At 49.8% G+C, this 27841-nt stretch overlaps 9 protein-coding genes across 9 annotated transcripts; 4 read left to right on the top strand and 5 right to left on the bottom strand.

Moving 5' to 3' along the window:
- Positions 1-8589: 8589 nt before the first annotated feature.
- On the bottom strand, positions 8590-10587 carry J7337_004572 (uncharacterized protein; the record flags this gene model as incomplete). The annotated part of the gene is made up of 4 exons (XM_044822264.1): positions 8590-9669; positions 9716-10135; positions 10191-10449; positions 10514-10587. 4 exons carry the CDS (start codon positions 10585-10587, stop codon positions 8590-8592), a joined length of 1833 nt encoding a protein of 610 aa, XP_044683597.1.
- A 524-nt stretch (positions 10588-11111) lies between these two features.
- J7337_004571 (uncharacterized protein) lies at positions 11112-12794 on the top strand (the record flags this gene model as incomplete). The annotated part of the gene is made up of 1 exon (XM_044822263.1): positions 11112-12794. One exon carries the CDS (start codon positions 11112-11114, stop codon positions 12792-12794), a length of 1683 nt encoding a protein of 560 aa, XP_044683596.1.
- Positions 12795-13111: 317 nt separating this feature from the next.
- Positions 13112-14401, bottom strand: LAP1 (Leucine aminopeptidase 1; the record flags this gene model as incomplete). Its single annotated transcript, XM_044822262.1, has 3 exons — positions 13112-13378; positions 13432-14172; positions 14225-14401. The coding sequence occupies 3 exons, from the start codon at positions 14399-14401 to the stop codon at positions 13112-13114; spliced, it is 1185 nt and encodes a 394-aa protein (XP_044683595.1).
- A 1379-nt stretch (positions 14402-15780) lies between these two features.
- J7337_004569 (uncharacterized protein) lies at positions 15781-18133 on the top strand (the record flags this gene model as incomplete). The annotated part of the gene is made up of 2 exons (XM_044822261.1): positions 15781-17675; positions 17725-18133. 2 exons carry the CDS (start codon positions 15781-15783, stop codon positions 18131-18133), a joined length of 2304 nt encoding a protein of 767 aa, XP_044683594.1.
- Positions 18134-18324: 191 nt separating this feature from the next.
- Positions 18325-19141, bottom strand: PSF2 (DNA replication protein psf2; the record flags this gene model as incomplete). The annotated part of the gene is made up of 2 exons (XM_044822260.1): positions 18325-18969; positions 19028-19141. The coding sequence occupies 2 exons, from the start codon at positions 19139-19141 to the stop codon at positions 18325-18327; spliced, it is 759 nt and encodes a 252-aa protein (XP_044683593.1).
- An 813-nt stretch (positions 19142-19954) lies between these two features.
- Positions 19955-21091, top strand: J7337_004567 (uncharacterized protein; the record flags this gene model as incomplete). The annotated part of the gene is made up of 1 exon (XM_044822259.1): positions 19955-21091. The coding sequence occupies one exon, from the start codon at positions 19955-19957 to the stop codon at positions 21089-21091; it is 1137 nt and encodes a 378-aa protein (XP_044683592.1).
- Positions 21092-21353: 262 nt separating this feature from the next.
- J7337_004566 (uncharacterized protein) lies at positions 21354-23073 on the bottom strand (the record flags this gene model as incomplete). Its single annotated transcript, XM_044822258.1, has 2 exons — positions 21354-22593; positions 22652-23073. The coding sequence occupies 2 exons, from the start codon at positions 23071-23073 to the stop codon at positions 21354-21356; spliced, it is 1662 nt and encodes a 553-aa protein (XP_044683591.1).
- Positions 23074-23780: 707 nt separating this feature from the next.
- Positions 23781-25657, top strand: CCT1 (T-complex protein 1 subunit alpha; the record flags this gene model as incomplete). Its single annotated transcript, XM_044822257.1, has 3 exons — positions 23781-23868; positions 23988-24073; positions 24134-25657. The coding sequence occupies 3 exons, from the start codon at positions 23781-23783 to the stop codon at positions 25655-25657; spliced, it is 1698 nt and encodes a 565-aa protein (XP_044683590.1).
- Positions 25658-26384: 727 nt separating this feature from the next.
- On the bottom strand, positions 26385-27323 carry FES1_2 (hsp70 nucleotide exchange factor fes1; the record flags this gene model as incomplete). Its single annotated transcript, XM_044822256.1, has 4 exons — positions 26385-26566; positions 26624-26774; positions 26831-26919; positions 27038-27323. 4 exons carry the CDS (start codon positions 27321-27323, stop codon positions 26385-26387), a joined length of 708 nt encoding a protein of 235 aa, XP_044683589.1.
- Positions 27324-27841: the final 518 nt, after the last annotated feature.

Here is a 27841-nt window from a genome sequence, read left to right as displayed (position 1 = left end):
TTGGACTGTCATGACTGGGATCGCTTCCGCTGTCATGGTAGAGACACTTACAGCAAAGTTCGCATACCACTTAGCTCTGTGGTTTATTCTGCATATTATCAGCTTTTAGCAGTTGACTGAATCCATATGTTCATCTCACCTACTGAAACCAACTAAAGTTGCTTTGGCATATGAGATCGGGGGATCTTCTATGTCCGATTATTGTCAACCTGTCGACAACTTCTTGGTGATACTGCATGAACACACTCCACAACATCCATATAACCAGAGAAACATGCATCATTTAGCATCTCCCTGCCAACTCTTGCAGTTGTGTCGTGACATCACAACGTAGTATCCCGTCAATGATATGCACGTCAGTCGCCCTGCCACTCAAATACTCGTGGGGTAACATCTCGTCAGCCCGGAAGGTCTGGCCTCCTCTTTGCCCGCTTAGGATTACTGATATCATAGCCAGCAATGACCGAAAGACGGAAGGGCTCTGGGTCGAGTTACACAGAGAATCGGGATCGGCGAGAACAAGTTTGCCGTGTCGCGCGCAATCTTGTGCGACATCGTTTGGAGAGATAGACATGGGGTTCATGAAGCAACTGTTGACAGCAAATGTTGCATTATCTATGCAGAGATGAGTTCGAGACTTGTGAAATAGATGGTGCGTGGTAGTCGGCCGATCCGTTAGAGATGGTGGGTTGTAATCTTTCATGCATAGCATATAGCCGACGCTCACTGTTGGTATTGTCAGATTGACGTTGAGATCTGGGGCCGATGTTTGTTTATATCCGCGAGTAGTTCGCGGACATAGGATTGAGTTAGGACCGATTTATACTTGTTGCGTTCTCTCTCCGGGTGACTAGATCCGTTGTAATGGTTCCAAGGTTGCTACCAACAATGGGAACTATCTAATTCCCCTGAAGTTGGTTAGGCTATAGAAAGCAAAGAATACCAATAACAGCCGTCGGGTTACATTGAGAGTTTGAAGTAGAACGTTAGTAACAAGTATATGTCCACTGATTGCCTCACAGATGACTGACCACTAGAATTGTAGCCGAATGTTACTTGGGCTTCATGCTTCTCTCGATGTAGCCTATGTAACTCATCATACTTTCCGTTCTTGACTAATTCGACTTGAAAAACAAAAGAACCCATCAAACGGGGTGAGATTTTTCAGTCAGATTTTCCAAGATAAGAAATAGCATGTGTGAGAATTGAGTGGCATGTAATTCTATAGGTCAGAAGTGCAAAATGCTTATCACCGCCTAGATATCATTTGACAATAAAGCGTCTTCAAAGACAACCGGGATACACGCCACATCAGCTGATATGCGTCAAACAACCTTCGGACTTGGAAGAAAGCGCGAGAGCGCGATCCCGAGGCCCAACCTCCGTCTGATATAAACATGCTCAAACCCAGCCAACGACCGTCATGAAAGGAGCTGAAGGTGACGTCCTCAATGAGTGCCCTTGCAGATTATCATTTTCCAAAGGAGATTTTCTGAAGGGTTGAGAAACAATGCCGTTTCAGACGTTGTGTTGTGTTTCGATACCCAGAGTCGTTACCTGCTTAGTCGAGTAACTGTAGAATGATCAAGGCCTCGTGTCAGCAATGGCACCGATGCCGTTAGCGTTGATTGATCAGTTCATAGGGCTGAGCGAGTAAGCGGTGATCTGGCCTCGCGGCTTAGACCCTGTTCCTGCTGCTTTCTTACTAGTCGTCGCGTTGCATAGGAGTAAGCATATCTCCGACTGGTTACAGCCCCAGGTTGTGCCCGGCTAGTTAGTTCTTCTTCCAACCTGACTAGTTACCCGTCGGCGTGTTTATACCACTCGGAAACACTTCCAAGGCTGGTAGAGAAAACCCGCATGTTACGTCAGACCGGCCCGTTCCCGCGTAGGCCTCATCCGTTGTAGCGCGGAGGGTATTTGCTCCGTAATTGTAATGTAGGCAATCCGTACCAATGTATCAGGAAAGCCGTGTAAGCCGGCGGCCGGCATTTCGGCATGACTGGATGTTCGATCCCCACTTATGCTGATGTTTGGGAACGGGGCCCATGGGTTGTGGGAGTAAGACTGACGAAACTTTGTTCATTTTCTCCTAGTCCGTATGCTTCTTTTGATGTTGTCTGTATTCACTTAGTTGCTTCGTGATGTTGTAAATTGTCAGCCACCACACCCTCAATTTCATCAGCTCTCCCTAGCGCAGGATCAATCCTTGGCTTACTGGTGGCGGCTCTCAGTACCTGAGTCCAATGTGTGTAGGCGTGCCCGATAGACTTCGGCCTCGCTTCCACGTGGTGGATGTTCCCATTCCCATTGCGGCAGCATTAAAGATATCGGTGATTATCCTCATCAGTCCATTCAGTGAGCAGCATGCCGTATATGTAAAATGATGACTCATATCTTCGATACGGAACAGGCAGCATTGGCGTGTATGAAATACCCCGAACCAGAAGCTTATTTATTCAGCCGGTGCTGGTTTGGTTCTGGCAAAGTCATTCGAGCCAGCTTGCCACCACCGGAATTTCAAGATCCTGTTTGCCCTTAGAAGTTTCGAGAAGTTCAACTATCCTCGTTGGGGATATCAAAAGCAGCCTCCGGATCATTGTCGATGCGAGTTGTAATGGCTGTCGATCAGCATGCAAGGATCCCGCCAGCAGATCCCCGTGTGGCACTCCAACACTTCCATGAGGAGGAGATGGGGGGCTTTTCTAGTTATCTGACAAAATTCCCCTTTTGTCTCTTCTATCTCTGTCTCGTTTCCTCGTCAAACGGTCATGGAAACAATGCTCACCCAATACGTCTCCCTGTGAAACTCGCTAGGCTGATCTGGCATGGGACGTTGAAAAAAGAAACTGCCTTTGAACGACGTCTTAGTCGTTCCATTACACAAAAAGCTTGCGCTTGACTATATTCTTCTTTTGAAACATTCTTGAAAAGCAACTCTTTGCTTGTGATAAAAGACTGCGGCCATTGTCGGACGCTTGGTTTCACCATCTGAAGTCTTCGGTGAGCTGGCTTTGGTATCTTTGTGCTCATGCTTATCGTTTTTTTTAAGCATGTTCAGTGTTACATCATTGCAACATTCCGCCCCGGTGCGCGGCTCTGTCATACTAAGCTGCCTGCAGTTCCGACTGGTTCGACCTGAAGAATGTTTCGGAATGACAAACAGCAGCTCAGCCTTGCCGTGTCGCAAAGGTTCACCCAATTGTAATGCTCGTATCGTTCTCACCCAACTACATAAATAGGGCCGTGGTCAAGAATCAGATTAAGCTATTGAGTAGTTCAAGACAGACCCTCGAGAATGTGGCACAGGACACGGAGAAGAATTTGAGCTACTATGGCGATACACGGTGTTCAATGGCCCAGATCTTTGGGATCTCGAAACTCGAAACCGGGACAAGCATGTGTTGATCGATTGCGTATTCCATTGCTCTCAGGAGATCTCCACGGCCATTTCTCTGACTGCGAAATGGAGGCGTGTGCAGAGTAAACCAGGTATTGTGAATGCAGGATGCCTGTCAAAGGATGCATAGCGCCATATTTGGTCCTGTAGCATGTGTGTGAAACATCTGCCGGCAGTGCAATCTTCAGCTTTTCTAGCCCGCCGCGGCAAGGATGAGCACCACGAATTATCATAGGCTGTCGTTTGCTTCGTGTATGCAAAAACGGAGGATCCTTGTAAAGTCGACAATTGTCAAGTCTCCAATGAGTTGTTCGAGCCTTGTTGATGGAAAATGAAGAAGGACAAAAGTGCCAAGATCATCAAGCCTGAGTTTGATGTGACGCAAAATCTTAAAGTAATTTTGGGGGCCTCCACTGTATAAGTCGTACCTACACTAAGGTTGGTATCTGAAAGTAAGGTGCTTGGCCCGCTACTTCCACACGTCGAGTTACAATTAATGCTGGAAGGAGTACCCTTAGCTTTGGCCAGTACTACCTACCTCAATGGAAAGTACGGGTAAGTAGGAAGTACATCCGTACTTGCCTTTCATCCGGGTAAAGCTGACTGCTGAACTTGGCTCATACCTAAGGTACCTTACATCTCATCCTCCATCAAAGCGTATACAAGTGAAGAATTCTTCTTTGTAATCCTTTGTTTTCTTACAAACACGAGCCCTCTAATACCACCCTTGTTAAGACTCTAGTGCCAATTTTCTGCAAGGCATTTCTGTGTTGCCATCAGAACGGCCCCCCCGAGTCCGGCGGCTATACGCAAGATGTAGCGATACCAATAACTAGACAAAGACGTACAGGGTTACCTACGATATGACGAAGTGTGTAACCTCGAATCCATCGACTAAGCTCCCATGGATGTACACGGATTTGTATGCTTGTACCGATGGAGCTGACGGTATCGCGGCCTTGATCATCATTGTGCCAGCGAGCAAGCCACTGTCTTGCCGTGGGGGAGACAAGACCTCCACATCTTCCTCGAAGTTAACTGTCCCGTTGAACCTTTCGCTGACCTGTTTCTTAAGATAATTTCTCACGTAATGATATCGGTTGTCGTACCGCGATTCTTGTCCTCCTAACGAGCCTGCCCCCCCTCTTTCAGACCTGTCAAATGACTGTATGCATCCAGTGCTTGGCCACTCATCTATATCCTTGTATCCTTCATTGAAAACAGATCGAATCCCAGAGCCTTTGACTCTTTTGAAACTGCAACCAAGAACAAAATGTGGAATAACCAGGGTAAAGAGGTTTGTTTAAAACCATCAGTGAACTTGCTAGCATTGACTGACGAGAAAGGAAACAGTCGCAGATGTGGTCTACACACGACTTGGCTTGTGCGCACTGCCGAGCACGGAAAATTAGATGTGGAAGAGAACGGCCGCAGTGTGAAAGTTGCAAGCGAGACGGTGTTGAATGTCGATACTCGTCTCCTGGCAAGCGCGTCAATCATGTCAAACTCTTGTGAGTCTGGAAGCGCCATTTGTTTCCCGCATGGCTGGTGCACAAAGGCTTACCAAACTATTATGTTTCAGATGTCAAAACTTTGAGACGCTCGAAGGCCAACTGCACAGCATCCAAAATGATCTCTCAGACTTGACATCACTTGTCAAAGGTGGGAGTAGTGTAAGATCCTTATCCCTTCCTGCTAAGGAATGGATGCCCGAGAACCATTCTAGGGCGGATTCGACGTCAACCCCTCACACAAACCGTCATATTGTCAGAAACACATCACAATCACTTGATCGTTATCATGGACCATGCTCCCTTTATGCCCTTTGCAAGGAATTTAGCGACCACCCATTATTTTCTGTTTCGGGGAACAATAACTCTGGGGAAAATGCTGTTTCTGAGCATATGATGTTGCAAGAGATGCTCAATGAGGCAAGTAACGAGCCTCACTTAGACATGCTGTCTCATCCTGTCGGTATATGTCTTCCACCTCGACAGTTTCTCAACCTTGTCATCGGTCCTTTCTTCAAGAATGTCGATTATGCAACTGATGTCTTTGTGCGATCCAATTTCCAACCCCATGTCGACCGAATTTATTCACAACCTATTGGGCCTGCAGATGAAGGCTGGGCTGTCTGTTTCAATGTGATTGTTCTTCTCGGCATCAAGAAAGAACCCACGATTCAGGGCAACAGCCACTTTGTCCAAACACTTTTGCAGACATTGAAAATGGCTGTTAATAATCCTCGAGTATTCTTAACGCCAAGGCTCATTAATGTCCAAGTACTTGCTCTTTTGGTAAGATATATCTTGGCTTTTATTGCGAAACTGAACTGACTGTTGCGGCAGAGTTACGTGGCCGAGCAGTACAGCACGACTTCGTTTGCAGAACTCGTCTTCGCCCAAGCCTGTCTGCTGGCTCGCACCATGGGCCTTCATCAAAGTAATGCATCTTCCGATGGCCTCCCACCCGAGGATATATTGGAACGACACAAAGTTTTTAGATCATTATATATCAGAGATAAAAATATCGCAATATTCCGTGGGTCCACAGCCTGGCTACCAGGTTATGATTCCGGCATCCCCCCTTCCTTTGACGAAGCCGGAACAGGAACGCCCGATTTATTAGCCCGCCTAGAGCTTGCGAAACTTCAGGATGAAATTTACCAGGCCTTCCATGCGGCCGGTGCACCCAACTTACATCATTCGAGACACCACCAGGTACTGGCACAGTTACAACAAAGACTGGAACAGTGGTCTTCGACTCATAGCATCATGCAGAGGGTTTTGACGTCCACTGAAACGTTTTCTCTCATGTTATCTTTCTTCGCAACCAGGATCTGTTTAAGCAAAGATAATGGTGACATGAGATCTACCCAGCCGTTCAGGGATGCCAAAGCATGCTGTCTTATCTTCTTACTGGCCACAGCTGCAAAGCCAGATGTGCGCCTTTCTGAGACTTTGAAAGAGATACTAGGCCAGCACAAATCCCTCGGCCAACCTAGCTCCAGAAAGACGAAAAGAAATTCTCGAAATCAACCTGCTTTGTCTGAAAATGATGAGTCTGCGGTCTCATCGCTTCCTCGGTTGGCTGCAACTTTCCCACTAGCGGCGGCTTTCATCGTTGCTAAAGATACCTTGTTGCAGCCAATAGGAGAAGTGGATGGCACCCCCGGTCGGCCAGAAGAGGAAATAACAATTTTGGAAGCTCTTCGGGATCGATTTGCAACGGCTGCCGAGCATGCCCATGTTGACAACCTCGCATTAGGTTTCAGTAGGATCCTGGGTCTATTGATTAGAGTTGTGCGCCAGAAACGATGGCCGGGAGCAAACAACACCCCTTCTTTAGCCTTCAACGACCTGCCAAGCCTGCATTCAACAAGATCATCCAGCTCTTTACAGGAAAGTGTGGTGAGCTCTTTTAGAGACACACCCCCAGGTCCCGAGAACTTTTCAACAGTTAGTTCTATCAGTGAAGCCGTATCAAATTCTTCTCTTCTCTTGCCATTTACTCAGCCGTTAGAGGACCCGGCCAGCGGCTCACCGTGGTTTACAAACGTGGGTCAAAGCACCGGACTAAATAACACCCCAGTCTTAATGTCCTGGCCTGTTCAACATAAGCGGCAGTCTGAGGAAGCGGACCATCTGACCAAGAGACCAAGGATGTCCTGCCAAGAGGAATACCTGGATATTCCAGCAGTGTATCATGATCATGGTTCACGAACTGAAGATGACTCTTTATTTACGTTCGACTTTCTAAACACAGGAGCGGATATTTCTGTTTTCGATATGGAAGATTAGCCGTTTACTCAATCTCTGTTTCTGTTTAGGGGGATCTATTGGTTTCTCTGCTATTTTAGGGCAATATATCGGACTTGGCTCTTCTCCCCCTTGCTCTTGAACCGGGGTTTCAGTAGAATATATACGAAACAAGTGTATAATGCACTACTTGGAGTGGCAGTCGGTGCTTATTTGATAGCGATGATAATTCGGTGATCTATCTATAACAAACTTCCCACTTCAAAGAGATCACTCGGTTGCTTCAGTATGCGGCATGTCCACTTGAGTATGAAAGGTTTCTGAGACATAGCCATGGGAGGTTCTAGCGCTCCTCACGATGCATATTCTGATACAATTGCGCTATATCTGACATTCTCCGCAAACAGTAAACACATCCTTTGCATATGCACACTGCTGTACGCTATTTGTATTACACTACATCCTATCACAAACTGACATCGCATCCGTTATTGCTATAAAATTGCGTTTCGCCTTGGCTGTCGCCTTTCGACTGACCTCAACTGAATCAAAGCCTTTCAATCTTGTTTTCTCGATCCCAAGTGTGCCGCTGAGATCATGATACAAGTGCGAGTTACTCAACTGACCTCATGCGGCGAGAATAGTCTTGGACTTTATCAATCTTGCAGCAGCTGTGCGACTCTTGCTCAGCGTTGGATTCTTTGGGTCCTTTGTACCAAGACTGTCTGCATTTTTACTTACTTGTCAGTTTCCTGATTGTCAAGGCTGCAGCTGTGAAGTGTTTGCATCATGGACAGGACTGGTCGCCATGCAAACGAAATACGAGATGTTGTCACCTGAGGAGGTTGGTCCAACCAAGGTTGAAGCACTAATCTGATGCCAAGATTATTGCTAAGGTCAGAGGCGTGTCCGGAACTCGAGGATGTGGAGGGTTGGTCGTATTGACAAGATACCCAGTTCAGCACCAAGATATCCTTCGCGCAAGTACTCGACTCAATACATCCAACCAACGACCGTGGATCTAGGAGCACCGCACCAAAGAAGAGCATCGCCCATCATCAGTAAATGAATACAACCGATGGACTGGTACCTGAGGCTCTTCGGAAAGATACATACATGCCTTTCGTGGTACCAGACACTTTTACAAAGTAGGGCTCTGCCGTTATGTGTAACCGTAACCCTCTGAAAATAGCTTGGATGTGATGAAATCAAGAATTTCGAGGCCCTTACTCGCCTTGATTGTTTGGAAAGGAGTACCACAGCAGGCGGTAGGAATAAGACCTGAAGCGATGCGACGCACACTGCATGCATCAAGATTACTGTTTGAGTACTATCCAATTTTATTGGACCTAGTCTATCTATCTGGCAGATAAGTACTTTCTATCTTTTCGCTATCAACGCAGTCGCTCGCTCGCAAAATCCTGAAGCTTTCTACTTGGCAGCAGCAGGCTCAGCAGCATTCCTTCGCTGCAACAGACAGTGCCTACCCCATTTTCTCTTGAACTTGTCCGGGATGAATGACGCATCCGGAACCCAAAGAGTCCTTGCGAGCATGTGTGTCTTGGCAGCGTCAAGAAAAGGCTCGCACTTGACAATTTCCCAGTTCTTCTCGTCTGCAATGTAGTCGGGTTCATTTGGTGGCAGAGGGTCGTTCCTCTCTGGATATTGAGTGTCGACCAGGAATGTGCACGCTGGGAGCTCAGTGTATTTACCCAAGTCCTCCTCGTTGTGATCATTCATACCCGCTGTTGGAAGCCAAGTACCGCTCCAGAAGCCGAAGCCAGTCTCGGCTTGAGCGAATTCACCAGGCAGAAGACCTCTGAATTCGGAGCGGACAAACTTGGCATGCATATCCCTGGGCAGAAAGTAAGATGAGGGGAAACGATACCACTCTTTTCCAAAGCAGACGGTATCCTCCTCGCGACCAATGGGCTCTTTGCCATCTGTTCCCTCCCACAGGGGAGAGTAAATCTTCATAGGTCCAGAGTAAGCGGACCAGATACCATAGACACGGAAAAGAGCGACATCGATAGACAGAATCATGGTGAGAGTAACAACCAGGAGCTTCAGCTTGGCAGGAATCTTTCCAACGAGAGACTTGGGATCAGAGTTGCCTAAGGCAGTCAAAATCATATGAAGAGAAATGGCTGCGTTGAGCGAAAGGAAGGGATATGCCGGATACATGAACCTTTCCTCCTTGTGAGGCTGTGTGCTGAAGATAGCCAGCCACATGTAGAAGGGGGAGAGAAACACAATGGTCCTCAACCCGGTCTGAAACCCTTGGCCAGATGGTGCAATGATCTTCTGGAGTATGAATAGAGGCAGAGCAGCAAGAGCCAGAACAAACCAGAGGTTGAAGTTCAATGCCAAATTCTTGAAGTAGAATGTCCAAGGCTCTGTTCCATATAGCTCTGGGCCGTGGTTTGATGAGAAGATGTTATACTTGACAATGTTCCATGTCACAGAAACCGCCTTCTTATAGAAAAAGAGGTTGACAAAGTAGTCGCCGGCCTAGAGGTGTTAGATCGATCATGTAGCAGGAAAACACGAGACTTACAAGAAGCAAGACTGCAGAAACTACACCACGGCCAATGCGAACAAAGGCTTCCCACAACGCTGTCTTGTCACCAAATGCAAGCAGGATGAGCTCTTCGAGCATGAAGGGCGCGCAAAGCGCGGCAGCAAAGGGCCACCCCAGAATTCCAGCAGCAGCAAACCAAAACATACCCTGAGAAGTCTTGAGACCACCTCGCCAGTTCATAAAAGCTGCAGCTCCCACAGTGACCAGGTACATTGCAAAGCTCGATGGAAGGTAAGCAGTGCTTGCATGGAAGTTTCCGGGGCTGGCAACGGTCGCGATGAGGAAGAAAAGGCCAATTCGGCTGTTGAGTGTTGTGCTGGTGACCATGAAAAGGATCGTCTGAGTAATGGCGCACACAAAAGCTAGCCCAAACCGCACGAAGTAGAACTCGGCAACCTGAAGATTCGGCGTCAATGGACCTCTCTTGTATATTTCATCGTATGCAACCCACCTTATTCGAGTGAGGAAATATACGGCGCACATTGCCGACAATGGCGTGGAAGGCGATGTAGAGCCAGCTGCGGATAGCATAGTCTGGAGAATATTCCCACGTCTGAAGACCGTAACCATGGGACAGGTAGTGAGTCGGTTCCCAGTAATTGAACGTCTCATCGCAATCTTGAATCGGGGCGAACCAGGCGGACACGAGAGCGGCACCGAAGAACCAGTAGAAGGCGGAAATCGGTTGCATAGAATATGCGCTTGGAGCTCTAAATAGAGAGAGACATGGTCAGTAGAGCTCTCAAAGTGGCATGAAATAAGCATTCTACATACTTTTTCTTGGCATGACTGGCAGTTGGATGCACAAACTGCCGCTGTTGCGACTGCTGAGCTGTACCAGGAGCCATCGTTGCTGTCGACCTCGATTTCGACGTGAGTTGATGATGGTTTATAAGGAAAGGAATGTTGTCGTCATGTCATAGTGAGTGAGTGGGTAGACAAGATGTGGGTGGGTATGGAATTTGGAGCTTCCTCCTTCAACAGTTGGGGAAGGGGCCTGTTACAGCACTAACCACTTAACACTAGCACTAGCACTAACATTTTATTAGAGCAGGTGCCTTTTAAGGCTTAACCGAGGCGCGTGGCTCACCGACGGTGAAGCATGTGTTGTGGGGTACTAGCGCCGGGAGCCCGGGTCCACTTTATCGTTCACCTTGATTTTTTCTTGCTAGCGCTAGCATGGAAGGGTCTTTTACCCATGAGCAAGAGGCGCTCTGAAACTTTCTGCTTTTCTTCATCTTAACTTTTGCGCTCGTCGCATTCAAATCTGTCTTCTGATTTTTACCCTCTCGTCTATCTCCAATGAGCCAAGAGTAATATTACATCTACCATTTTATTCAAGACACTATATAATAAAGCGGCCGCAATAAACATGTCTGGTTTTCAAATCCCCGGCCTCGGCCAGGCCAAACCCAACGAGACTCTTCCGCCGATGCCCGTCGATGTCCTTGCTGCTGCCGCAAGCGTTCAAGATACCGACATCACGGACGCTGCTCCCAACAACTCCAAAGACCAGCCTTCAGCACCTGCTGCTACCAAGGCCAAGCCCTCTCAAACTGAGCCCACACCAGTCGCAGACTCAGATGCCATGGCAGTTGATCAACCCGAAAGCCCTCCTTCTCTCACAAGTGCCCTCGAGGCCGCCATCGGCGGTCTAAACCCAACTCCAGCTGCACAACTAGCTCCTACAGAGAACACCTCCGAGACCGTACCACTTCAGAACGACCAGGGCGATAACCCCGAATGGGAAGTCGACTCTTCTCCGTACGAATCATCCTCAGAATCAAGCAGCTCTGATTCCTCCGACGAGGACTCCGACGACAACGAAGGTTACGAACTTTTGGGCGTTGAAGAGACCGCACGCTTGCTCATGCAGGCTGAGGGAGGATCCGATGATGAGGGCGATCGAGGAGCTTCTGGTACAAGAACCACCCAGGTCCGGACAAAGAATGAGATTCCCGAAGAAGTAATTCCCAAGCCTGATGTTATAATTACACCTGAGATGAAGGTCGAAGAGCTGGGAGCTATCGAGCACATTGTGGAGAACATGATGTTGATCAAGGCATTCACGCCTGGCGAGTACCAGGTTCTCGATTCCGGATCCGTGCTCTGCACAGCTGAGCGAGTAGTCATCGGTGCGATTGCAGATACGATCGGAAAGGTTCTGCAGCCTATGTATACCGTGCGCTTCACATCAGACGAGGACATCAAAAGTCTGGGACTCGAGGTCGGCCAAACAGTCTACTACCCTACCGACCACGCTGCGTATGTCTTTACCGAGCCATTGAAGAACATGAAGGGCTCAGACGCCAGTAACCTTCACGATGAGGAAGTCGGCGATGACGAGATGGAGTTCTCGGACGATGAGAAGGAGGCCGAGTATAAGCGAGCGATCAAGCAGAAGAAGAAGTATAAGTGGAAGAAAGACCCCGCCAGGGGAGGCAAGGAGCCTCATCCTCTGCGACAAGAATCTCGACCGGACGGAGGCCTCAACTACGACGACGAAGATGACGGTCCCTATAAGCCCCTCGCACGACCACCCGGTTATGGTTCCGGCCCCTCTACAACAGAGGCCTACGAGCCTCCATCAAGCAGAAACTTTCACCAGCGAGGAGGGCGGCGTGGCGATTCTCGAGGGCGTGGAGGTCGTGGACGAGGTTCTGGACGTGGTGGAAGAGGAGGCTTCAACCAGCCTAGAGACGGCTACTCGCTACCTCCTCAGGCATCTCCTCAGCCTGCACAACAAGCTGCTCCTCCATCCCCATGGGCCGGCGCTCAATCTCCAGCTCAAGGCGCAGCACCAGCGATGCCCAACTTTGGCTTCCAAATTCCCGGTTGGCCTCAATCACTTGTTCAGGGCAATGCCGCGGCTGTTCCACCACCTCCTCCTGGGTGGCCAGCTGCACAAGGTCAACAAAATGCTGCCAATGGCGGATCTTACGTCAACCCGGCATTCTTCGCTGCATTGATGTCTATGCAAGCGCAGCAGAACGGCCAGTCGCACTGGGGACAGCAGCAGCAGCCTCCTAACAATGGAAATGGGCAGGGTCAGTAAACGAGCTGTAAACAACGGGTGTTAGTAGGTCATCAATGGCGCTCAGGATCTTTCTTCAAGGGTATAGACAAAAGGGCAAATTAACTTATATGTAAGAAATCCATGATATGATTACAACCTTCTAGACAAATCTTCTGGACTGATTGGTGATCATTTTACTGTTACGCGTTTCAAGAGTTTCAAACATATGGTCTTATTCAATACTAGCTATGCGTGTATCCTCATATGCAATCCGTTGCTCATAATACCTGAATCGAGGCAACCCATCCAAAAACGAGATAGCTGCTCTTTAAACACAATTCCACAATATCGGTCATTCACAGATCACTCCACTTCTCCTCTGTCTTATCAGAGAAGTCGTAGAAGCCAAGCTCGTAAACGAGACCAAGAGTCATGCGAGCATGCTCAAGCATGTGGTCGAAAGACAGATACTTGATACTGTCATCGGTACCGTGGATATGAGGGTCAGAGTACTCGAAGGCGGACTCAATAACAAAAGCTGAGGGATAGCCGGCCTTGGAAGCAGAAGCGTGGTCGGAGCAGGCATAACCGCACTTGGTCTCGACCCAAGGAATGCTGCAGTACTGGAAATAAGAGTTAGTAAAAAGAACGTGCAAAGGAATCTGGACAAATGTACCTCCTCAACGACTGTCTTGATGAACTTGGTCAGGCCAGGGTCGACAAAGTCAGTAATCACACCAACGCTCTCAGGCTGACCGGCATCGAGAGTCTTTTGGACATAGCCTGTCATGTCCTGCTGAAGCATAGCCTTGACATCGCGGCCATTCTCCTCATACGACTTGAAGATAGCCTGGCTTCCGAGCAGACCACCCTCCTCAGCAGAGTACCAGTGGAACTCGATGGTGTTGGGGGCCTTGCCCTTAACAACATCCTTGGAGTTGAGAAGGGCGCGGAACACCTCCATGATAGTGACTGTGCCACTGCCATCGTCATCAGCGCCGGGGGCGGCGAGAATGGAAGGGAGGAAGAGGTTGATGGAATCCTGGTGGGCACCGATCACGACAGTGCTGTTAGACTGGCCAGGGATGGTCGCAATGACGGAGTGTTGCTTCCATGTGTGAGGGAAGCTCTCGGCGAAAACAGTATCCTCAGCACCGGCGTCCTTGATGATCTGGTTGACCTTCTCAAGAACCCAGTCGGAGGACTGAAGGCCGTAGTCGGACTTGAAGTATCGGGTGTGAAAGCTGGTCAACTTCTCGAGGTTGGCCTGCATGTTCTTCTTCTCGAGGTTCTTGGAGAGCTTCTTGACATCGTCTTGGTTGACGCACTTCTTAGGGAACGTGACAGTGGTCTCAGCGTTGATGCGCTTGGAGCCGAGCGAAGGTGTCTCGGTGATGTCCATAAAGTTTTGGCCTTTCTAGAGAGTGTTAGTGACCCAGCTGGAGCTGAGAGCATAACATGAGACTTACACGGCGCATCTCCCACTTCTCCTCCTCGGTCACCCATTGCGTCTTGCCGGGGGCGGTCTCGACCAGGAACAGTTCGTCTGGCTGGAGAATGACGTTGTCGGCCTCGGCAGTTTCGATAAAGCGAGCGGAGACAGCAGGCAGACAAGCCGCTAGGATAGAAGCCTGTGAGAACTTCATTGTGTCTGTAAATGCGATAATTGTAACGATGAATGGCAAAAAGATGATGTTTGGAAGAGGTTATGAAGAAGGCGAAGACGCGCGGAACTGCCTGGAGAGATAAGATCCGAGGCAGGTACCATGACGATCACGTAAGGTAGATACTTGCCGTTTCAGGCGATAGCGGTCATGGCTTGGTCGTGTGATTGCCCCGGAAGGTGCGGTGTGGAGACCCGGTTGCCATGAGGGAGGGGCTACCCCAACTGTACCTGCTTTTTGTCAAGCCATATGGATCTAAGCCAAGATAATGATGAGTATGATTCCCTAATTGATGTCTTCTCTCATAAAATGTATCAATATTTCCTTCTCATGTGGAATGTTCACTTTTCTGAGAAGACAACCTAGTTCTGAAGCCTGTGTAGAGGTCCTCATACTAATTCCACTTATACATTCTCAGTTACATACATCACCGTTAGCGTTGATAGCTGCTGCAACATGGATGTCATGAGAGCTTCTAGGGTAGCTTCGGCCATAATGATGAACTCAAACCAAGACATTTTTTCGGCAATTATCTAGCCTTCGGTAGTTGTGCTCACCAATCCATCGATAGGAGATCACCAGACATTGTGATTCGTCTAAGAAAGAAAACATTAAATCAAATCTAGAGCCTCATTGACTCACAACGATGAACCGACCATCATGTTTAGTTAACCTTAGACCAGCGGTACAACCATTGGAGAAGCTGGGGTACAAAAGCGATATCATGTTCCATAATCCAAACTACACAAATGATAGTTTGCTAAGAAAAAACCCAAAGAGGTTTGTTTCCCTCTCATTCGCTATTGGCTGCGTGGGAAACCTACAGCTAAGCCGTGATATGACGATATTCTACCACTCACGTGTAGTTTTACTTACACCAGATATTTACATCTAATGAAGGTCTTTTGGTCGTGTGAGTGTTCCAGTGAACGTGACAAGACTTATCTATTGCAGGCTCTGAATGCAGGTGTTTGAGCCTCTTTGTGAGTTCTGGGGAATAAAGAAACCTGGCTTCTTTGTTTGGCACATATTTGTTCATTAACGAACGTGAAATTATTCAAGCGATTAGAGTATCTTTAGACCAAGCTTCTACTTTGTCTTTGATGTATATAGTGTTCATGCAATACATAGCCTTTGTTTCGTAGGAAGAGACCTTCATAAAGCAATAGATCGTTGTTCATAACATGAACATATCGTTTATTCACAATCACCACGATGAGGAAAATATATAACAGACTTTGTGTCTTCTCAGTTCCAAACATGTTCAACCATTTAGTATCACAACCCATTACGTTACTAGCAAAGCAGAGCTTTGTCGAACATCCAATCCATTATCGAAACTATTCACAACTATAATCATAATGCCGAACACGAATCCGAAGGGAAAGGGGAAGGGCAAAGCCAAGGCTGCTCCAAGACCCCAGAACCCCAGACCTGCTCCAAGACCTCGAAGTCCTAGGCCTACTCCTGCTCCTGAACCAAGGGCTATGCGACTGACCCGAGCCCGCTCCAGGCTTAACAATGCCCCCCCTCTGATGGCGAGCCTTGAGTCTGATAGAGATTGCCAGGGACGTTCGCTAGTTAGGGACCCTGAGCCCTTGCCATTCAATGACGTTGTTCAGAGGCTCGGTGGCACTGCTAACATGGCTAACAGAGAAAGGAGAGTCAGGATAAAACTTAATTATGCTGCACGCCCTTCAGCTGCTGGCCCTTCGAACCAGGGGCAGCCCTCAGGTTCGACATCGTCGAGTTCATCTTCCTCCGCTGCAACTCCTGCTGCAGCAATTGCCACTCCGTCTCCAAGCCCTAGCGCAACCTCAGGCCCGAGTTCTACTTCAAATTCAGGGCATTCATCCCCCGACCAGAATGAGCCTGCAGCTCCAAGAAGGGGATTAATCAAGCTTAACACCCGCAATGGTGCAGCTTATCGAACTGCTCAAGCTTCAGGCCAGAACCAGCCTGCAAGCTCGAGCTCCAGCTCGGAGCTTTCATCACTACCATCTACATCTCCTTCCCCTCCTCCAGCCTTTCCTTCTGATCAGGATGAGCACTCCAGCTCAAGCTCGAGTTCAGGACCCTCATTACCATCTTCTTCGCCTTCAGCGGGAAATCAAGCCCCCGAACCCCCAATGCCTTCGGCAGCTGGGCCATCCAATGCCATCCTATCCTCGAGCACTGGCTCAGGCTCGAACTCGGACACGGAATTCTCTTCGCCGAGTTCACCTACTCGAACGTCTCCACCCCCAGACCATCCAAGTCCTGATACGATAAAGGTAGACGTACTTATCGCTACAGGTCACGAACAGCCGAGTAGCGACGAGTATGAAAGCAATGGCGACGGCTGCTCTGGCGACCCCCCAAGCGATGGATCTAAGGATGACTCAAGTGGAAGCGGGGGTAGCAGTGGTTATGAACCCTATGGGGAAACCTCTGACGACAACACGGTATTTTCCGGCTCTGAAAGCTCATCAGATTCGGAGGGAGACGATGGGAACAATGACGATGACGATGCGCCAGGAGGGCCACCCTCTGGGCCTTCTGGCCCCTCTGGCTCCTCTGGCCCTCCTGGGTCTTCAGGTGTTCTGATTGCTGCTGGTTCTTCCGCCCATGAGTATCCAAGCGGATATGAGGCGGACGATGAGTACAACTCAGGGCCGGCCGCTGGGGATTCTGCCAATTCACGCGATGATACAGGCGCGTGGGCAATTGTGAGTAACATGTCTGGGGCCAGGAACCGTTCTACATGGATTGCTGGATTCGACTCGCCCAGGCTCGATGGCCGTTCCAGACGACCGAGCCGTCCTACAGGTATCAAGGTTCCGTACATCGACCATAGCGGATATGATGCTCAAATTGGGGGTGGCGAGGACGGCAGCCCGGACTGCATTGAGGGAAGCTTATTCTCAGCCTCTGCTCGGTCTATCGGACGACTAGACACTCCTCCCGCCCACTCGGAAGGTGTCGTGGGAAAGCGTAAGCGGTCGTGTGGCGGCGATGAGGATGCTTCCGCAGCAGGAATAAAAAGAGCCCGCTCTTTGTCGCCGCGCATAGTTGTCGAACCTTCAGCAACCACAATCACGACCACACGCTTCGCCTCTGAGCCTTTGCAACCTATGGCCTGGACCTCTGATTCCCCTGTCTCCGATGAGCTTAGTCCTTTGAGGGACGAGCCAGTCGCATACGCGATGATGGCCACTCCTGTGGACGAGTCATCCTCAGGTGAAATCAGCCCGCTACTCTGGCCATCTTTCGATCCGTGAGTCAAGACATCCATTCATTCTCAGAACGCAAACTAACAATTCCAGGGAAATCCCAGGTATGCACGGCTCCGGACCGAGAGCTCGTCGCCATTACGACTGGTACGAGCAATTTCACTCTGTAGGATTCGAGTGCTACGAGGTTCATCCCTGTTTTCACAACCCGGGGAGAGGATGCCACGAGTGTCATGGTGAATGGCACAAGGATTGGGCTCGGTTCTTCAAGGCTGAGGAACTTCTGCAAGAAGCTGCTGCTGACCCTGAGAGATATCTGAGAGAGACAGGACTGGATATGCACGAGGACTTTGCGGGAGCCTTGTTGCAGGGCGCAAGTTGGGAGGTGCTGGCACCTCATCTTCAGCCTCCTGCTGGCGGGAGGGTTCGAATTCATCCTACGCGACTTGCTAAGCATAGGTTGGCCCTTGCTCAAGCGGCAGCGCAGGCAGGTATGAGTTGATGGCGATTTTAAGCATTCCATGGAGTCTAAAATAATGGGCTATGTTTTGATTTAGAGGTTAGACAGGAACTTTGGGAAGAATTGGTATAGAATGATAATCGACTTACAAGTCGTTCTCCTTTAATTGCGCCATGTATGCTTCACCCCTTTTCGTGAAATCGTAATTCTTCGCTCATAGCCTAGATGGAGGGTCATAGTCCCATCTCTTCGTCGCTCGCCTCATCCGACTCATCGCCACCACCTTGTTCCTCCTCCTCTCTCCGTGTTGCTTCTGTGCTTGCGCCGAGTTTCCTCACACCTTCCACTACACCGACGACAAATCCTCTGCTCTCTGCAAGCTCCATAGCCCCAACTCCTCGTAGGCTCATGACACCATCGACTCCACCTTCGAGTTGGGCGGTACTGGATCGCATCTTTGCTGCTCTGACTTCTTGTAGATCTCGAAGTAGCGAGCGTACTTCTGAAGAGGAGGCGACGTCGTCTGAGGCGTGGGCGAGAAGCATTTCTGCGACTTCGAACCAGTGATATGGCAGGGCACCTGAAGGCGCATCTGATGTACAGGACGGAAGAAACGGCGGTGATAGTACTACCTCGTCGTCGACAAAGGGATCTAGCCGTCTCGCATTTCCTCGGCTATCTGCCCGCACCGGAGGAGGTGGTGGCGGCGCCCATCCTTTAGGATCGACCTTCGTTTCGTGGTGTACAATATCGCGTAACGAATCGGGATGAAGCCAAGGAGGAGGAACGATATTCGCGCGCCGTTGCTTCTTTAACAGTATCGCAAGCCATAAAGGTAAGTTACTTCTGTGCGGCGGCCGGAGAGTCGGTGTCGTTCCCTGTGTAACGGATCAGGTCAGCGTCGAGCTTGTATAAACGCGACAGGGACGCGCTCACCGATAGAAGATCAATGCTTTCAAGGCGTTGGCGAGGAACGACAGTGACGAGTTCCATTTCACATAGAAATGCAACTTCGGAGGGAGTGAGCCCTGAAGGAAGTGGTAACGCCATTTTGTGTGGTCCAATGAAGGTTCGGTATCTTGAGTTGTAGGATATAAATTAGAGGTTTTCATAGAATGCCCCTCACCACCAGGGAGCTGCTCGGCGTGCCATGTCAACCCCACCACTAAGGTAGAGCTCCCTTCATTGAGGAAAGTTACCATTGGTATCATATAATTATCACATTTTATGATATTGGTTTCCCTTATGTTCAAGCCTTTTTAGAGTACTACTGATGATCTCGTAATTAACTTAACTCGAGCAAGGTAGTGTACAATGTTGCCCACTACGCTAACAGTTAACATCTTGTCTCTGCCAATCTCCTCATGGTTTACAAGTTGTCATGATATCAAAGTCTCAATTTGATTAGGGAAAGACACTCGTACTTTGGCTATCCAATTCCTCACCACGTATTTACTCAAATGCTGGATATTAACCCCCCACAAGCATTTAAGCATACTACCTTTATGGAAGCCAAAAGAAGTCACTTATAGACCTAAACAGATCAAGAAGGACTAATACAACTTCTCACAACAAGTCAAAATACATGATTTTACGAAATCGAATGATATCATTCGAGTCACGAATACTTGGCAACGTGGAATGTAAGACTCATCCGGCGTGTTCAGGGTAAATAAATGTCCAGCTCCACAGCCGATGCGGGGCCGCCTCCAGAAGGGCGTAGGTAGATCTGAATATCCTCTCTCGTTCAAGAAGTATAAGACGCCTGTGGATGAGACATTAACTTATTCCAGTTTATGAATACAGAACAAAAACCCGGTCAACACAGGAATATCTTATACACAAACACAGCAACAATTTACAATGGCGTCAACTGAAGCTCTCCCCCCTGTCACATCCCCTTCTCTTATACTTATAAACCCCACCTCCTCTGAACGAGAGCTCCTATGGAAGGGTACTCAACCCCATTGGGGAGCCGCTTTGTCCATGGATGACTATGTCGCCAGAGAATACGATAATCTCGAGGCCCCTCTAGCTCGAGATGGCGGCGTAACTAGCTGGATCCTCACCGACGGAGATAAAAAGCCCGGTGAAAGACCCCTCCTCTCATCTTGTGAGACCTACAACAAAAGAGCCTTTGTCCGAACCAAGGATGGAAAAGCAAGAGATGGAACTGCTCACGGTGTGGCCAGTGTCTTCACTTTTCCTGAATATCGAGGAAAGGGATATGCCAGAAAGATGCTGTCCCTAATTGCTGATGAGCTGAAAAGCAGACAGCAAAAGAATGAAGGCGCTGCTGATTTCTCGGTCCTTTGGTCCGATGTCGGACCCAAGTTCTACCAGACCGTGGGATGGGAGCCTTTCAAGAGCACATATCTCGAGTTTCCCGTTACTGAGACTGAGCCAACTGCCGATTCATCCCTGAAGCCTATCACCATTGACGATATTCCAGACCTGGCAGCTCGAGATGAACAACTTCTTCGAGACAGGATCTCAAAAGCCTCTCAAGTCAGCGCTGCAGTCATTCCTGATATCACCACTCTCAAATGGCATATTCACCGGGAGAACTTTATGTGCAAACACATCTTCTCCCGCACACCAACTGTCCACGGTGCCGTATACACTCCATCTGACGCCCCCAACTCAAGGATCTGGGCTCTCTGGACTTGCAGCTTCTACGGCATGCTTGATCAACCCGAAAAGAATGTCATTCGCGTATTGCGCTTGGTCATCGAAGACGAGAGTATCTCAGATGAGACACTTGCCAAAGGCATCCACGCCATTGCAAGTTTCGTCCAGAAGGAAGCCAAGGAATGGAAATGCTCCAAGGTTGAAGTTTGGAACCCCGACGATCGGGTGCGAAGGGTCACAGAAGGCATCCAATCCCTTGGTGCCAAATTCATCGTCCGAGAAAACAGCAACATTGCCAGTCTAAACTGGTTCAATGGTTCTGATCAGGAAGTTGACTGGATTGCTAACGAGAGGTTTGCTTGGTGTTAAATACTGATATATCCCGGCTCGAACAGCACAAAAGCAAGCAGTAACTCGATAGAAAGCCGTATTTAGACCAACGAGATGTCGATAAAATATCCTCGCTACGATCTATCTTCTTTTCTAACTGTTTGATTCCGTGACCAGCCCCCTTCCCATTTTCATGATATAATCACAATCACATCAAGTCATAAACAATCGCACTGGTGTATCATAAACATGCCAGGTCAACGCCTTCCCGCTCCCTGACTATAAAATTTCATTCAACTCCTTAATAGCTTCGTCCGAACATGGTCCACTTGTCGGCGTTAACCTGGCACTCAGGGTTGAGACACTTGGTCTCCCCAGGGACAATACCCTCGGGCTGCTCGAAGGGAACACACAGACTCTTCATGCCCATAGTGGCAAGCTTCTGGTTCTCGGGGACATCAGGCTGGTCCTCGCGAGTGGTGAGCTCCTTGATGCGGTCCTCACACTTGGGGGCACCGCAGAAGGGGATGAGCACAACGTTCTTGTCGTCGAGAGCGGGGAGAACATCCTCCCACTTGGTAATAGTGAGTCGGTGCTCTCGGAAAGACTTCTCAGCCTTGCTGTACATGTCGGCTTGGATGGTCTCGAGAAGCTCAGGGATCTTGGTGGCCACATCGGTGATGGCAATTTCTCCCTTCTCACCGGTGTCACGTCGCGCGGTGCTGACAACGCCCTTGGCAGCATCCTTGGGACCGAACTCGATACGCAGAGGAACACCCTTGAGCTCCCAGTCGTTGAACTTCCAGGCAGGAGTGTAACCCTCTCGCCAATCAGAGGTGACACGAACGCCAGCCTTCTTCAGGTTGGCTCGGATGTCCTCAACCTGCTCCTCATGCTTCTGTCGCTCCTCAGGGGTAGTCTTCTTGGTGATGCCAACAGGGACGATGACAACCTGAGTCTTGGCAACGCGGGGAGGAAGAACCAGACCCTTATCGTCACCGTGGATCATGACCATGACACCAATGACGCGGGTTGAGAGACCCCAAGAGTTCTGCCAGACGTGGATGTGAGAGCCCTTGTTGGCAGGGTCCTCAACAGTGATGTCGAACATCTTACTGAAGTTCTGGCCAAGGGCGTGAGAGGTGGCGCCCTGGATGCCACGGCCGTTGGAAGGAATGTAGCCCTCGACAGTGGTGGTGTAATAACCACCGGCGAACTTCTCATTCTCGGTCTTTCGGCCTCGAACGACGGGGACAGCCAAAAGCTTCTCGTAAACACCAGCGTAAAGCTCAAGAATCTCGAGCACCTCGGCACCAGCAAGCTCCTCAGTCAAGTGAGCAGTGTGGCCCTCCTGCCAGAGGAACTCACGAGTTCGGAGGAAAGGAGTTGTTTGCTTAGCCTCCCATCGAACGACAGAGTTCCATTGGTTGAGGCGGAAGGGGAGATCTCTGTGGCTGCGAATCCACTTGGAATAGTAGGGGTACATGACGGCTTCGGAGGTAGGACGGACCGCAACAGGAACCTCGAGGTCCTTATCACCACTGGAGGATTGTCAATTGAGGTTCGTAAAAGTAACATGGTTTGTATGGGCATCCTTACGCCTTGGTGACCCAAGCAAGCTCGGGGGCGAAGCCCTCGACGTGATCCTTCTCCTTCTCGAGAGACTTGGAAGACAGGAACATGGGGAAGTTGGTCTCGTCAACGCCCATCTCCTCGATGTGAGCCTGGAACCATTTTCGGATCTCGTTCCAGATGTGCATGGCAAGAGGTCGGAGAACGAAGAAACCCGAAATCTCGGTGTAGTACTCGACCATCTCGGCCTTGAGGACGACCTCCTGGTACCATTGGGGGAAGTTCTCGGCCTTGGACACTGTAATTCCAATGATGTCGTCCGCCTTCTTTCCACCGACGACGGGAAGATTGCTCTGCTTGGCAGCCTTGGCAGCCTTCTCAGCAGCAAGACGAGCCTGCTTCTCGGCCTTCTTCAAGGCGCTCTTGGACTGTTCGGCGGCGCCCTCCATTTTGGTGAGATTCGCGTGTTGGTCGAAAGGTAATTGACAGAAAAGTAATAGAGGATGATAAGTAGATTCAAGGCAACCGAACAGTGGCTTGCGCGCCTTTAAAGAATCGAGAAGCAGAGGAGCGACGTTATCTGTTGAGGGGGGAGAAGGAGAAGAAAGGCTTCGGGGTGTGAGTCGAAGTAAACGTCGGACGTGACTTTGTGCCCCGCAGTCGAGGTGCAGTTGGTGTGCGGTTGCCCCTCCTTCCCGCCCGGGCTTTGACTCTCGACTCTCAGTCTCTCACGGCGGCACCGCTAGAAATCTAGCCCAAAATTCAGGCCCAATGCCCTATCAGCCAATTGAAACAGCGGTCGCTCAGCTGCAGGGAAGTCCGATAACGCGGCAGGGGTTAGTTTTGGGGTTTCTGGGGTCCGTGCACCTTCTGTCAAGTGCCCTGGGCTTCGGGTGGGTATCCGATTGAGGCCCTGTAACCAGCACACAGCGGCAGCCCAGGGCAGCTGGCAGCTGGCAGCCTCCATGGCACCCATCCATTTTCAGTCGGCGCCGGAATAACGCCAGCCTCCGACAAAAAAGTCCAGTCGAGGGGCACTGGAGCTTCACAGCTCAGGTTCTGTCTGCGTACGGTAGCCTGCTGGTAGAATTTCCTGACTCCATCCCCACGTTGACGAAGCCGCCTTTCACCGTCAACGTTACTAATAGCTGCAACTATGGCTTCCATGTTCGAGCAGCCCCGAAACGGCACCCTTTTCTTGGGTGGCCAGAAGATCTCGGGTTCTGATATTAGAGACCAGAATGGTATGTCTGTCTGTCTTTATCTTGTCCCGCCTTTTGCTACATGTTAGGGGGAAGTGGGGGGAGACATGAGCCTTTGATATTGGATTTCAAATACGGACAACATGCTAACGGACCTTCAGTTCTCGCTACACAGGCAATCGCAAATGTTGTCAAGAGTTCTTTCGGTCCCAGCGGCCTCGACAAGATGATGGTGGACGATATCGGTGTATGCAACCTAGCCCTCCTCCTCGCTCCGCGCTCGACTATATCTCACACTTTATACTAGGATGTTACTGTTACCAACGACGGTGCCACCATTCTCAGCCTCCTCGATGTCGAGCACCCTGCCGGCAAGATTCTCGTTGACCTTGCGCAACAACAAGATAAGGAAGTCGGTGACGGTACCACCTCTGTCGTTCTGATCGCTGCCGAGTTGCTACGTCGCGGAAACGAACTCATGAAGAACCGGATACACCCTACCACTATCATTACAGGATACCGACTTGCCCTGCGAGAGGCTATCAAGTACCTCAACGAGAATGTCAGCATCAAGGTTGACGACCTCGGTCGTGATTCCCTCCTTAGCATTGCCAAGACCTCCATGTCCAGCAAGATCATTGGAGCCGACTCGGATTTCTTCGCCGACATGGTCGTAGATGCCATGCAGGCTGTCAAGTCTACAAACAACCGAAACGAGACAAAGTACCCTGTCAAGGCTGTCAACATCCTCAAGGCCCACGGAAAGAGCACACTCGAGTCTGTCCTGGTAAAGGGATATGCCCTGAACTGCACTGTCGCCTCGCAAGCCATGCCTACACGGATCCAGGATGCCAAGATTGCTGTTTTGGACATGAACTTGCAAAAGGAGCGCATGAAGCTTGGTGTTCAAATCACCGTCGACGATCCTCAACAGCTTGAGCAGATCCGAGCCCGTGAGTCCGGCATGATCCTCGACCGAGTGGAGATGATCCTTAAGGCTGGCGCCAACGTCATTCTCACAACAAAGGGTATTGATGATCTGGTGCTCAAGACTTTTGTTGAGAAGGGTGCCATGGGTGTGCGAAGATGTAAGAAGGAGGATCTTCGACGAATTGCCCGAGCAACCGGTGCCACCATGCTCAGCACACTCTCTGACCTTAACGGTGACGAGAAGTTCGAACCCTCCTATCTGGGTTATGCCGAGGAGGTTGTCCAGGAGCGCATTTCCGATGATGAGTGCATTCTGGTCAAGGGAACCAAGGCCCACTCCTCTGCTTCATGCATTCTCCGTGGCCCTAACGACTTTACCCTCGACGAGATGGAGCGATCAGTCCACGACTCACTGTGCGCTGTCAAGCGAACTCTCGAGAGTGGCAGCATCGTTCCCGGTGGTGGTGCTGTTGAGACCGCCCTCCACATCTACCTCGAGGAGTTCGCCGGTACCGTCGGCTCCCGAGAACAACTCGCCATCGGCGAGTTTGCTCAGTCTCTTCTTGTTATTCCCAAGACACTGGCTGTTAACGCTGCCAAGGATGCTGCAGAGCTCACTGCCCAGCTTCGATCAAGGCACGCTCTGTCACAGCGCATCGCTGAGGGTGACGGTAGCGAGGATGAGAAGACCATTGCCAAGAAGAAGGGTTATAAGAACTACGGCCTTGACCTCGCAAAGGGCAAGGTTGTTGACGAGATTAAGATGGGTGTGCTTGAGCCCAGTCTCAGTAAGGTCCGACAACTCAAGAGTGCCGTTGAGGCCTGCATCAGCATCATGCGTATCGATACCCTGATCAAGTTGGACCCTGAGCAGAGGGAGGATGATGGACATGGCCATTAAGATGAAATGTAATGAGTTCGGATTGTCAGGTATAGAGTCAAAAGCTTGGGTGTCCGTTCATGACTGAATGTTTTAACTCATTATTGTGTGATACCAGGCATCGTTATGGTACAGGGTGCATATACATGCACTGGCATATATTTAACTAGATAAAAGTGATTATAGTTTGTCCTGCCATGTACAACTCCATTCTTGATTTATCAACGACTTTGTACTATGCCAGGTTATGTAAGTAAAGTTACAGTCATTAGCTATAATTCTCGATTTGACAGGGCTGATGAGCCTCTTCAAGTAACGTCAGATACGCGACCTTGAGGTCGCTAGATGTTGGTTTCAAAATATACAGCCTGGATTTGAGTAGGTATGAGGGCTTCTCTGACACTTCACATGATTATATAACCTCAAAATAAAGGCAATGAAAATCAATTAGTACAACACCTCGTACACGAGATGCATCTTGCACTCATTCTCCCGCTCTTGTCTTCTCCTCAACCCCTCTCTTTGAGCCTGCTGACTGAGATTTTTCCTAGGACGTTTTATTTTTATACAAATGGACAGAAAGGCCACGTCTAAGAAACAGCAAACTTGCGCCCACCCAGGGGCCTCGGTATGGGCATGCGTCGAGTGTTGTGTGTTGTGGTCCGCCCGCCAGTCTAATGCGCTCCCACTCTCATCTCTCCTTTCCTTCGTTTCTCCGTTATAAAAGATATACTCTTACATGGTCTGCTTAACCGACGACCAGCTTGCCATCCTCGGGGAAATCGTACTCGGGAATCTCGAGGTTGAGAGGGGCAGGACCCTTCCTTATTCGGCCGGAGATATCGTAGTGAGAACCGTGGCAAGGGCAGAACCAACCGCCGTAGTCACCGGCCTCGCCAATGGGGACACAACCCAAGTGGGTGCAGACACCTGAGGATTCGTCAATATATAGGTTGGGATGCTGTACCAGTTCACCAAATCACATACCCAACATGATAAGCCACTCGGGGTTCTTGACACGGGCGCTGTCCTCCTCGGGATCACGAAGAGCAGAGATGTTGACCTTGTTTGCCTGGTCGATCTCGTCTTGGGTTCGGTGTCGGATGAAAACGGGCTTGCCTCGCCACTTGATGATAACCTGAAGAACCGTTCAGCAATGTTGCGTCGTTTTTGCTAGACTATATCCCGACTCACGTTCTTGCCCTCAGGGATAGAGCTCAGATCAACCTCAACCTTGGCCATGGCCAGAACGTCGGCGGAAGCAGACATGTTGACCAGGAACTCTGTCATTCCATCGTTAGTAACCATCAATTGACCATCCCGGACATCATGCCAACAAGGTACAACACCAATTGCAACCCAATGGCAAGACACCGGACCTAGAACCGGATTTCAACCCACCCTGAACTGTGCTCTTGGCTCCAGCAGCACTGACGGCACCGAGAGCACCGACCATGAAGTACGAGTAGAGCTTGTTCTTCGTCTCGTCGCCGGAGGAGACGTATTTCCCAAAGTTGGGAATCTGAGCACCCTTGCTCTCACCCTGGAATTTGAAAGGGCTGGAGTATCCGGAGGCGGACGCGCTGTCGGTTCGAACGGCGGTGGTGCTGAGGGCGCGCACAGCAGGGACGGCGGGCTTTGCAGCCGTGCGCAAGCAGAGACGAGAAGCGGTCGCGAGGGTCGCCATCGTGAGGGATCGTGGGGTGTGGCGGTTGCGAGGGTGAGGTCGTCGAAGGGAAGGTTTGAGGTCTTTTCCTTGGTGGTAATCGGCTGATGATGCTTTGCCGAAAGTTTTGGCTACACAATGTGGCCTCAGGCTGCCAGATCAAGTTGAGCTCGGAAATTGAAGCCTCGCCATTGGTCCGGTCACTTTCGGGTGGGGTTTCCGGTCTATCCCGGGCACCTGGGTTCTCCTTGCCTCTCCAGCTTTCACCTTGATTATGACTACGAAGATGGATAATCAGTCATTGTGACGCAAAAATACTCTTGAATAGAGAACAAGTTCGATGTACACTCGGCTCAGTCTCTCCAAGTACCTCATGCATACCAGTCACGACTCAATGGACTCATATCAATATCTCTATGACTTCATGGCTTCTGACCAATCATCTTTGACCCATTCGTCCTGAACATTTATCAACCAACATAACATCCATGTAAAGACAACCCCAGTGAGAGCCAGGGCAACATAACTCATTCATCTAT

Source organism: Fusarium musae, chromosome 3, assembly GCF_019915245.1.
Source record: "Fusarium musae strain F31 chromosome 3, whole genome shotgun sequence".
NCBI lineage: Eukaryota > Fungi > Ascomycota > Sordariomycetes > Hypocreales > Nectriaceae > Fusarium > Fusarium musae.
The sequence above is the reverse complement of the archived record's forward strand: the minus strand, read 5'-3'. Positions and strand labels throughout refer to the sequence as shown.